This window comes from Eptesicus fuscus, chromosome 4 (assembly GCF_027574615.1).
Source record: "Eptesicus fuscus isolate TK198812 chromosome 4, DD_ASM_mEF_20220401, whole genome shotgun sequence".
Classification (NCBI taxonomy): domain Eukaryota; kingdom Metazoa; phylum Chordata; class Mammalia; order Chiroptera; family Vespertilionidae; genus Eptesicus; species Eptesicus fuscus.
Window position 1 is genome coordinate 50,301,596 of NC_072476.1, and position 12,844 is coordinate 50,314,439.

At 37.1% G+C, this 12,844-nt stretch overlaps 1 protein-coding gene across 1 annotated transcript in view; it reads left to right on the forward strand.

Annotated features, from left to right (window-relative positions):
* FBXL17 (F-box and leucine rich repeat protein 17) overlaps positions 1-12,844 on the forward strand; it is a 467,471-nt gene that overhangs the window by 300,278 nt on the left and 154,349 nt on the right. The window contains exon 7 of the mRNA XM_028149688.2: positions 3,067-3,143. Coding sequence (XP_028005489.2) covers positions 3,067-3,143 — 77 coding nt within the window. The remainder of the gene's footprint in view (positions 1-3,066; positions 3,144-12,844) is intronic.

A 12,844-nucleotide genomic window follows, 5' to 3' on the forward strand; every position in this document is an offset into this window, starting at 1 on the left:
GCCTATGAAATAGCATTTGATCTGACTTGTGCAGTAAAATCAATTTGTCTTATTTGCTGTTTGTAGTCTGCCCTATGTATCTTTAATGTTTACATGTGCTTGTAGCATATCTAATATAGAATCAAGTGGCAGGAACATAAATAGGATATTGCATTTGTTTAGAGTTTTTTCATAATAAAATATAAAATTGGGCATTTTGAACTACTTGAAAAGAGCATGAAAACAAAATAAATGATATGACGATTATTTCTGCACTAATTTCTTTCATTTTGGCCATACCAAATATTGGTTTTACTAACATTTTTGGTTGGTAATGGAGGACTGTGAAATATGTTTCTTTGATATGATAGAAATTAGTCAGGCTTTTGTTTTAACTACTAAAAATTTTATAATCATCCAGGGCCTATATTTTTTATTCTTAGCATGTGAAAATTAGTTTTTAAAGTTATATAGAAAACTTGGTTGTTGCCAGTAATGTTTCCTTTTTCCTTTTATCCTTCCCTTTTTCTGATTTTATTAAAATGCTACATTAAAGCCAAACGTGGAATTAGGTTTTTATTTTTATTTTATTTTTTTGGAATTAGGTTTTTAAATTTCTCTCCATAGTAAACTGTATCAATCATAATTATATTTTATTAAAGCTTTAAGTTTTCTTTTATTGCTATGGAAGTCCTTATCAATTTTTATCATAATTTTTTAAAATACCCCAAAAAGAATGTTTATTCAGTTATTCTGAGGGACTCTGAAATGTTTATCATTCCATTGAGATAATATTTTATAAAAATATATTTTAAAGAAAAACATGCCTTTTTTATAACTAATTTAACCTTCAATAATGAATTATGGGAAGTAAAATTGCATACAATTTCCTGACATTTTATGAAGATACCTGAAAATAAGCCAGACAGCAAATAAAATATCTGAAAGACAGAGATGGCTGCTCAGTAATTTTTTGATGGATTATACACATAGGTATCAAATTACTTGATCCTTCCTTCCTAGAAAAGGTTAATGACTCTTTTTGCTTTTACCCTTTTACTTACCTGCTATTTATAAAGATTAAAACAGAGACTGCACTGAAGGCTGCATGTGCCTATGTGTCACTGTGATGGTCCAGGTTTTTCTGATATTATAGGGAACTGAGCCACAAAATGGATAGTGTTGTTAATCATTATTTTTAAAGTTCATTCAATTCTGCACTACATATCCCACTAAGGCTATTAGAGCAGAGTGTACCATTCAAAACCTTTTAACTTAAACCAGAAAAGACTGTAAATCTTACATATCTATATCAGTATTATTGAAATGACCTGTATCTATGCAATAATTCATTAAAATATTAAGTAGAAACCACTTTAAATGAAAAGATTTTAAAGTGCTTATGTGTGCAAAGATTTTTCTTTCTATAATCAATGTTATAGATTTTTAAAGCATATTTTATGTTAAATAAAATTTCACAAAACAATGTGTGTTTCAGTTATTCAAGCCCCATATTCATAATTGAACTATAAGCAATATTATTATCCACTTATAATCACCATCCATCTATATAGTCTACACTTCATTATAATAATTTTTATATCCTATCTAATAATAGACAAATATGCAAATTGACCATACCTCCGACACACCCACAAGCCACGCCCACCATCCAATCAGAGCAAGTATGCAAATTAACCCAAACCAAGATGGCTACAGCCACAGAGAGCAAGGTTTCCTAGGTAACAGAGGAAGCCAAGCTTTCCGCCTGCCCTGGCCAGGCCTAAGCCTCCACTCAAGCTACAAAGTTTCAATTATAGAAGGTAAACAAATTCAAGCAGAATGGAGCTTGAGAGAGCAGGCGAGGGTTGCCGCCGGCAACAGGGGAAGCAAAGCTTTCCGCACACCCCGGCCGGGCCCACCCGCTTAAGGAAACAAAGTTTCAATTATAACCCCAACACAAATGGCTACCTGCCTTGGAGGGAGCCCCAGGCTTGGCTCTGCTCCAGGCTACAAAGTTTCAATTGTAGAAGGAAAATAAATTCCAGATACCAGGGCCTCTGCTTGGTTTGCCAGGGGGCATGGCCGGCCTGCAAACCACTACAGGCCCCTCGCTCAGGCCGCCCCACACCCCAAGGGAACCCCCACCTGATCCGGGATGCCCTTCAGGGCAAACCAGCTGGCCCCCACCCCTGTACCAGGCCTCTATCCTATCTAATAAAAGAGTAATCTGCAGATTGATCATCACTGCAACACACAATATCGCTGCCCCCATGTGGTCAAAGATCCTGCCCCCATGTGGACACAAGATGGCCACCACAAGATAGCCAGCAGGACAGGGCAGTTGGGAGGCACCCGGCCTGCAAGGAAGGGCAGTTGAGAGGGACCAAGCCTGCAAGGGAGGGCAGTTGGAGGTGATCAACCCTGCAGGAGAAGGCAGTTAGGGGTGACCAGGCCGGCAGAGGAGGGAAGTTGGGGGCAAACAGGCTGGCAGAAGAGTGGTTAGGGGGTGATCAGGCTGGCAGGCAGAAGTGGTTAGGGGCAATCAGGAAGGCAGGCAGGCAAGCAGTTGGGAGCCAGCAATCCTGGATTGTGAGAGGAATGTCCGACTGCCCATTTAGGCCCGATCCCACCAGGGCAGTCGGACATCCCTCGAGGGGTCCCATATTGGCGAGGGTACAGGCTGGGCTGAGGGACAACCCCCCTCCGTGCACGAATTTCGTGCACCGGGCCTCTAGTTATTTTATAATATTAATGACATCTTCATTACATAGTATATGTTTACTAGCCTTTTATTACCAAATGTAATATTATTCTTATAGGAATATCCCTTTTTTCATGACTTGGTTGTAAAAGATGCACTAGTCATAAATGTACTTAATTAAAGTCATTTAGGTATTAGAGCACTTGAGTTTAAAGCAGGAATATAATACCTTTTCCTGAAACACCTTGAAAGAGGTTTGTTGAAAGAAGAGAGCTGTGGCATTCATCAAAAGCTGACCTCTTCCTGTTATGGTCCTGACCAAACTCTTCTAATTTAACTTGAAACACATTAGTGCATCTCATCACTTTTTGTGTATGTTTCAGGTGTGTGGAGGTCATCGCAAAGGAAGGACAAAACCTGAAAGAGCTGTATTTGGTGTCCTGTAAAATCACAGATTATGGTATGTAATGAGCCATTGTTCTAATCCTTTTCAAGAATAAAAAGTTACAAAGTCTTTGAAAGGTTTTAAAGAGACATCAAGAGCAATATTTCCTAGAGACTTTTATCTTTATTTGGGCTAACTCTGATCATAACGGTGAAAAAAGCAAGAAATTGTGAGACTATACCAGAATAAAATGAACATGTGTATCAATTTATTGCTACATGTAATCACACATACGTGCACACACTATGTGTGATTATATGTAGGATTAAAACATATGGCTAAAAGATCTATACAATGAAAATTAATATCAGGATAATTAAATATTTGATTAATAAATATAACAAATTATTACATTGAGTTGATTTGCTTAATTTAATGTCATATCAAATACATTCCTGCTGATATTCCAAATACCAAACGTCTTAATGCTTTAAATTTTTTAAAGCATTGGAAATGTTGTGTTTAGATATATAGAGAGTAAAGGAAAGGACATACATTTGTATGCAACATTTTAAATTATCCTAATTTTCAATGTCCAATTAAAGTGGAGAAAATGTTGTTTTATAAAACTATGAAAGGTCTAAAATCATCCTGTTGGAGAAATAAAGAAAAATAACCTAGTTTTTTCTATTTTATTTAGGTTTATATTTGTTCGAAGTTTTAGCCAGATAGCTGGCTTTATGGATATCTGGCTTTCTCTGTTCTGATACTTTATTTGTCCATTTATATTTGAGAATATGCCTTTTACCTTGAGGGAAACTAATGACCTGTTAAGTTTTTATTGTTAATGGTGACATACGCTACTACTCAACTCCACTCCTGGGATATCAGGCTGCCCAGCTGCCCTGAGCAGGAGTGTTGTATTTTATCAGCTGCTAAATTCATCCTTTGGAAAACTCTACTAAAACTACAATGTAAACATAACATAAAAAAGGTTTGGCTTAAAAATAACCCTAATTTCTTTTCAGAGTTTATTTTTTGAAAATAGTAAATATAGATTTGTTCATTAATTAGTATAGTCATTCGTTCCAGACTCTTTACTTGGCATTCAAGGCCCTTTACCATCAGGCCTCTATCTGCCCCTTCAGTTTTATTTTCTTCCTTTGACCTGTTCACGGCGATGTTAGCTTGCTAGTAGCCAGGAGAGCTGTGGATTAAGTTTCTTAGAATGAAACCTTCCAAGTCCCACAGTGGAAAATGTTCCTGAAATTACTCTCTGTTCCAGCATCTGTTAAGTTAGCCAGTGCAGAGAAAAGTTCCGGAAGATAAGGAGAAGAGAAAAGCTATGCACTTGAGACAGATCTGGGATCAAGTTCTGTCTTTGTTCGTTGGCCTTCACCTCTCTGAGGCTCAGTTTCCTCATTTGTAAAGTGCGGGATTGATGTTTGACTTCATACTCCTTTATGGGCCATGCATCCAGCTTAATGGTTAGCACAGAATATTCTACTGAAAAATGTTGCTTTCCTACAGGAGGTGGATGGAGAAAAGTTTCACACAAAATTCTTCTCTCTCCTTTCCTTTCGTGGATCTTGGAAGAGTTTGTTTTGTTTTGTTATTGGTGCCACTGTTCATTGTTATTATTGTTAGTGATAGTCTTGGTCTGGTTTGAGATTGTTGGATTCCTTTTCTTCTGGTGAGGCAAAAAGTATGTTGAAACCTTGCCAGTATGCTTTGCATTTATTCATGTCTCTCGATTATTTAGGTCAGTGTACCTTAGAATCACTTGGGGAGTTTGCCTGAGCTTCTCTCATGAATCAGAATGTCTAGGAGATAGGGCCCAGGCAGCAGTTTTGTAAAACTTGCCTCAGTGATGTTATGTCGGCCAAAGGCGAGAACACCTGATCCAGTCCAGGTGAGAGGAACCAGAAGTGAACACTGGGACTTCCTCCTATGGTGACTAGAACCCCATCACGATTTTCCTCAGTCCTTCCAGGCTCTCTGTCCCAGCTTGTCTCTCTTCCTTCTTTCCTAGGGTTTGCGGCCTTCAGAGGGTTTGTGGTGAATGTCTCTGTGCCTGTTTTCATTCTGCTGTTCAAAATGTCGGAGCCCCATGGAGGATGGGAGCAAAAGGTCGATAGTTTATGAGATTGTCATATAATTGCTATTTGATTATAAAATTTAAACAAATTACTGAAAGCTCGCTCAGCTCATCTCTTTTTCCCCAGTTCCATGCCAATAACACATGAATAATTTTTCTCAAAAAAAAGACAGCAAAAAGGATTATTCATCGTAACCAGAGAAACAGCATGTTATTGAGGTAACTGCTCTGCTAGGGAGGGCTGTCTGTGACCCCTTACCCTGTGTGAATTATAAATGTTAGCAAGGAAAAACACATGCCTCACTCCTTCTTTAACTGGATAAATAGAGATGTGTTCTGTAGAACTTTATGGAGGCTGCTGAGAAATTGTAAAATTGTTTTGTTTTTAACTATTTTTTTACTGATTTTCAGAGAGAGAGGAAGGGAGAGGGAGAGACAGAAACATTGATGAGATAAGAGAGAAACATTAATGGGCTGCCTCCTGCACACCCCAAACTGGGGATCAAACCCGTGACCTCTTGGTTCCTGGGTTGAGGCTCAACCACTGAGCTCCGCTGGCCAGGCTGAAATTGTAAAATTTGATGTTACCTGATACCGGGAAAATGTCATCCTTCAAGAGGACTACTCCCTAATCTGCTTCCTGTTGCTCTGCTCATATTCCAGCTACTTGGTCTCCTCTCTTCTTTTCTCATGTTTGTACATGTTTTCAGTATAGGATACTGAGAGTTTTGAAACTTCTTTTGTAGGATGCATTAATTTAGAAACAGCAGCTTGCCTGGCATATCATTTGTAATTTTTGTCAAGATTCTCACAGATGTTGAATGTGTTATTATAATACTTAGCAACACCTGGCCAGGTCGTTATGAAGTTGTGTTTATTTTAATTTATATATGATGTAGTTGTCATGAAGAAAACTATCATTCCAATAGGCTTCTTATTCCCCAAACTGAACATAAATCTTTATGGTAAGGGATAGCAATTATAAACAAATCAATAATTCAGACACAGCTCAATGGAAAATGCAGTCTTGGAAAATTGTTCCCTGAAGAGAAATCTAATATTGTCACTCTTCTATTACTGAACAAATATATGTTATGGGCAGTACTGTGTGGGAAAAACTCAAACTTAAGAGTGAGAGATTAGGTTAGAATTTCAGCTTTGCCTCTTCTTTCCTTTGTGACCTTGAGCACGTTACTTAACCCCCTAGTCTTGTCATCTGTTAGGCACATGATAATACTCACCATCAAAGGTAGTGAAAATGAATATAAAACATCTGTGTCATTCCTGGTGACATATGGATGCTCATACCAGTTCTTAGGATAAAAATCATCTCTTTTTTTAAGAAGAATCAGCTCTCCTCCTCCTCTCAGTGTGGCTTTTCTGCTTGTGGAATCATTATTTAGAAGTTTGACCTGTTAGTCTATACCCATCTAGTTGACTTCAATAACTAAGCTGTCTAAATCAAGTTGTAGGGAATAATGAGAAAGTTATAGCAGAAAGTTTAAAGTCTTTAATTTGCTGGGTTAGGTTTCTGCCCTACCTCTTGTTGATGTTATCTTCATTTTTGTTTAGATGGTTTTTATGCTTTTCTTTGTTTCTATAATAATTTGTCAGTTGAGTTTCCAACCCATCTTTCCACTCACCTTCAAACACTTTTCTGTTGAAATTTTTCCTCCTTGGGAAAGTGTATATTTAGGATTCAAAGGAAGACAAGGAACAGAAATCAACCTGGACCATGCAAGCCCATGGAGGTCAGAACCAGTCTTCGTCTTGGGCTGCAGGCACAGAATGGATGATGTAATAAATGAAATGGATGAGTAAAGCACTTAGCTTTATTTGTGGGCTCCATCATGAATTTTACCAGCGTGATCCCATGTCAGGGGGCAGGTGTAAAAAGGACCCAGGTTTCTTTCTGGATTGTCATTGCACTTCTTTTGACTTTAACACCCCCGAGGGTCCAAGAAATACTCTCTAGAGGACATCCTTTGGTTTTTCTTCTCAAGTTGTCAAATAACTTTTAATTAAAGAGGACTGTAAACCCTCAATTACTGACATTGGTGTTTGGGGCCTACAAGGTCACTGACAACCTATGGCTCACTCTGTGCTCTTCACAAGCGCCTCTGTCACTCCCACAGGCCTGGGCTGCTCTCCCTAGATGGTCTTCCGCTGTCCCTTATTCTGCCTGGTGCAAGTGCCTTCTGCCTGACCTGGTCCTTTTAAACCTAACCCAAAAGCTTGCCAAAGAGCTTTTGGGTTGCTCTGGACTAAAGGTCTCCCAAGTCAACGAGGTCATTGTTCCCATGGTTACCATTGGCCTGCCATATGACAGGCATGATATGCATTCATTCTGTCAACAAATATTGATTCAGCATCTATTATGTGGTGGGCTCTGTGGTGGATGTAGGCCATGTATAGTTTCAGCATTCCTGGATCTTTCATTCTGGTGGGATCCAGAGGATAGGGCTAGCCTACTTTTTTTTTTTAAAAAAGCGGGGGGAAGGTAATGCATCTCCTTTCAGACAAGAAGAATGACAGAGAGTGGTCCGCTCACATTAATCTTTGCTTTGGTGTAACCCATGCCTCACCCCAGCCTTATTGACCTTCTAAGGCTATTGAAAGATTAATAGTTCTACATTCCCAACCTCTTATGGGGATACCAAACCTCTTTAACTGTTAGCTAATCCAAAATGGGGACCCAGGATACATTATCAAAGTAAGCACACTGAAAAAAACAGAAAGAAATCCCAACAAGCCTTCTGGGTTACATAGAGTCAAACCAACACTGATAACTTATCCAAGAAAAAAACATTGTACCAAAAATAATTTTGCTTTATATTATATCATCTTTTTTATATTATTAGTTATGCATTACATGCAATGAAGTTACATTTAAAACTAAATTCCTGTCTTTTCCCTTTTCTCTTTTATATTATGTTTCATTTTCAAGTTGTATTTCAAAGATTGCTGGATAACATTCAACTCCTCTTGTCAGCAGGAATAACTCTAATAGTTATCAAGTGACAGAAAAGAACTTTCAGAAAGTACATTTGCAAGTCAAAAAGAATATCTTATTGTTTACTGTTGATTATTCATGCTTTCTCTCCATTCTATCATTTAAATATAGATAGCTTATATTGTTTCTAGCAAAATAGTATTGAATTGCTAAGTCTGTTGTTTCAAATTTTCCTCTTTTATATGTCCATCTTAAAGTTATTTCTCTTCACTTCTACTTATTTATTTTATTCTTGGAGTTTCTCACCACTGAATTTCTGTGTCTACTGCTGTACTTAGCAAGTATTATGTTGTTGTTTTTCCCTTTCTTCTAAGTAATGGTTATGATTTTTCACCAAAGATTTGAATTTAATTACACATTTTTCTAAATGCTTTTCTTTGCTTAACAACAACAAAAAATGTGACTTTCTTCCTTATTTCCTAGCTCATGCTAGATCTGCAGCTACATAACCTGAACAATAACAATGCTTATCATTATGTTTTGCCATCATAAACTACAGATCTCAAATCTATTGAGAAAGACATCTTAAGACATTTCTTTAAGAACATATTCCTGTAACCAATTCAAAGGCCAACTCTATTTTCATATATAATAGTGTTTTTTAGAATTAAGAAACTTTCTAACCTACATTTAAAAGACAAATGCACCTACCCCTAGACTTTCTTATACCCTCAAATACATTTATTAATTTTAATAATTAAACACTAAATTTCCATATTTAACTGAATTAGTAACTGAAATATTAACTTTCCAACTTTTCTTTCCTCAATTATTTTTTCAAATTTCAAAAATATTTTAAATTTTAATTAGCTGTTTTTAACATTAATCTTGTGAAGTTCTTTTCTAGATAACATAATTTGTTTCAATCATATAGTCATTTTTCAGAGTTCCTATCTTTTCCCATCATTGCTTAGTATTCTAGAGTATGCAGACTAAGCATTTGTTTTCCTTGTACTATCCTGTGGTATCAATAGAGTCATTATTTATTATTAGTAGTATTTTATCACTGATGAGTAGAGCTAAAGGGAACTGCAGTGAATACCAAGAAATTTGCAGTAATACTAGATTTCTAGTATTCCACACAAGAAACAACTTCCTAGTGTTTAACATTTCTTGAAAGTAGATGTCTTATGTGGTAGTGAGTTACCTCTTCCAGGAGTTATTCAAGCTGAGTTCATCTCTGAGGGGCAAGTGGGAAAATAGAAGCATTTAGGTAAGGAATTGATCTGTATGATGTTTCAAATCTTTTTCCAATCCTGGGACTTATTCTCTACTGGTTTTATGTTTGTTTCATTCAGCAAATATTTGCTGTCTGTGTGCTGGCTGGATGCTGTGGAGAATACTGAGATGGCTGAGAAGTACCTACTCTTGTGTTGAGAAAGAAAAAGTTGTCTAACATTCAGCAATATGATAGTGTCAGAGATTAATATGGCCCTATAAGATGTTGGGGCTCAGGCGCTCAGGGTCATCAGAGGTTGATACTGTTGGGAAGGATTTGTGGTGTAGGAAACATTGGGGGGTCGGGGGAAGAGGGGCAGAGATGAGCAGGAAGTGCATTTCATGTAGTACTGCCCCAGGAAAGGCTCTGAGCAAGAACAGGTGTCTGAATGGATGAGTTTGCATGCATTGGTTAATCTAAAGAAAGAACAAATATCAGCCAAAGTGATTACGTGCACACATGGGCAAATTTTGAAGAAACCTTATGAAAATATTCTAGTTGAAAATTCAGAGTAAGCTCCAACTTTCATCTCCGCTTTTCCTGTCGTCTTCACCATTCCCATGGTAACAACTTCACTTAACATATATAAAAGGAAACACTACTTTTGGTTTTAACTACTAATTAAGTATCCAGTTTAATTAAAAGAAGTCCAGTGTAAAACTTTTAAAACAATAATCATAATAGTTAACATGTATTGGATGTTTTCTGTGGACTTTATTAATATTCATGCTTACAGATGTGGAGACAGGCCTGGACAGACTCGGGTTCACATGGCCTGTGAGTAATGGTATGGTACAGATTCACTATTAAGTCAGTCTCTTGCATTATCATTTGCAGGGCAGTGATGTGCTTAGGTTTATTACTAGAAAACTTGCATTTTCCCAGTTGTCAGAGTCTTAAAAATATAACCATTTTATGCTACCATGTTTGTCCATCTGCATATAAAAAAAAAACCCCAATGTTACAAAGTAACGACTCCATGGGATCTAATTATATAGTTATGGAATTTAATGTGCTTATTCACATAACTTTGTTATGCTGACAAGAAGTATCAGTTACATGCTATGATTAAGCACTCCCTAGCCAGAAGCTAGCGACAACTCTCATTGATGTTCAGTGTGTATTCATATATTCAACAAATGTTCTATTAATCATTTCAAAACCGCATGTAATTCTTCATGAGTAATAAAATTTTCTTACATTTCTTTTTGAAATTATTACCAAAAACTTATGAAGGAAGAAGAAATATTATTACTCTTCTTTAATAGATGAGAAATTTGAGCCTGGACAGCTTTTAATTAATTAAGCAATGCTGGAACTAAAAATCTCCCCACTGCAAATAGTTTACTGGGTTATGTGCAGATAATTCTCAAATTTCTCTGCTTTTCACATAGAGATGATTTCTTCATTCAAATGACCCTTCAAAAGCAATTTTAGACAACATTAGATGACATAATTTCATATCAGTTTTTTAAAGTACAGTGATTCCTAAAGGTGCACAGTTGTAAACACAAGCAATTGTTCTCTTACATTCATCTTCCTTATACCTGACTCCGAAGTTTGCAGGGCTGTGTCACAATCTGCCTCAGTTGCCCTTTGGAGACCCTCTTCCAAGAATGTTCTCTGCCAACTCGGATTGGCTCTCTCTTCAGCCAAGATTTGCTCTTTCTTCTCTATGCCCTTAACGTTAGTGCTCCTCCTTTTCTGAGGTGTCATGAACAGGAGGAGCAGAAAGGGAGGAAAAACCCAAGAGCTGCATGCCTCCTACTAAAGCACCAAACCATGTCTCCTCCACTTGCTCTCCAAGAGTTTCACCTTCCCTTTGAGATAATCTTGCTCTTCCCAGTTGATGTTTGACTAAATCTCCTACACTGTTTACTGGTTAATTAGACTGCTTAACACACTTGGCATCTGATTTATTTTGGAAAAAAAAAACATACCAAACCAAGAAAAACAAATAAACATCTGCTAAGTTTCCCATTAGAAAGTGAAGGAAACACTCATAGCAAAATATAAATTAAGCATTAAAATAATTGCTTCTACTCTATGTCTATCGCTAACTAGACTCCCATCATTATATCCACTAACAATGATATAATTAAGCCTTACCAGGTCTTTCTCTTTTCATTTGATAGCAGGACTTCCTTATATGAAGAGCACCCTTTTTCTTTTTCTTTTTATCAGCCTTTTGGTTTACCTGAGTTTAATGTATATGGGAAAGGAAGGAATAATATATGAATCTGTCACTTTATTTACCAGTTTTCAAAATATTGTTTTGGTTTCCCTCATCCTCCAAAGATGAGCAATGAGGAATTATTGTTGCTTTCTTAAATTATCATCATAAACTGAGAAATCCATCACAGACATTTTTCTTATTGATATCCAACTTGTCTATCTTTGGTAGTAGACACTTCTTCAAGTTGGTTCCCTGTTTTTTGACATAGACTGATTCTGTTGAGATATACCAGGTTTAGCTTATGCATTTCATGCCAGGGACATGATATCAGCTGTTTTTCTAAAGAACTCTGTTTTTTTGAGTGAATTAGGCTTGTGTGTGTGGAAAATTTCATCTTCTCTGCACCCTGAATCTTGTATTTACTGCCTTTTATTCCTCCAGCTTAAAGCCTATTCTATATCTCATCACAGTGCGGCCTCCCCATTACAACTCAGCACCATCAGCCCCACGGTTTAAAGCATCCTTAATTAGGGAATCCCAACACACTACAGACTTCCAGTCTCCCCAACCCCCAATACTGTCGTAATCCTTCCCACATTTTCTGCTTTGGGAGAAGTTAAGGGTGGGGCATGGGAAGGAGAAGTAGTTTTATATTTTAGCTATGCCATCAGCTTTCTGGAGATTTCCTTCTGATTTTTATTTAGCTTAGATTCTCTGCATTTGTTTTAAGTGCTAAAATTAGACCCCTTGGGCCCATTTGGGAAATGAGTAGAAAAGTGTTCAAACTATATGGCCTTACATAATCTCATTTGGGGCTTTCAAACTTCCTCATATTGCAGTGAAAAATACATTTTGCATTTAATATGCTTGTTGGATTCTCACTAAATTGATTTTATCACTTACTAGAATGACCAGCAGTTTGGAAAACACTGCTCTGGTTCCATTTCTCCGTAGGTATTTAGGTAGGAACCAGATCAGTCAGTCAGTGACCTGCCCAACAGCAAAAAATGGGTGGATTTCCTTGGTGGAAGTGGACACCGTTCTCCTCAAGGTAGAAGGTGCCAGCCTTCCTAAGCTTGTCAAGTCCCATATGTTGATCTTATTACATATGAAATAAAGGCTTAGTATCTTTCCATCTTGTATTTTGGGGAGTAAGAGAATTGGAACAAATTCTCTTCATGGTTTTAGTTTAGGATAGATATGAAATGGCACTTCCTCCTGAGGCAAAAAGGTAGCTTTATTTATTTAATTCCCTAATTAAGAAAATCAG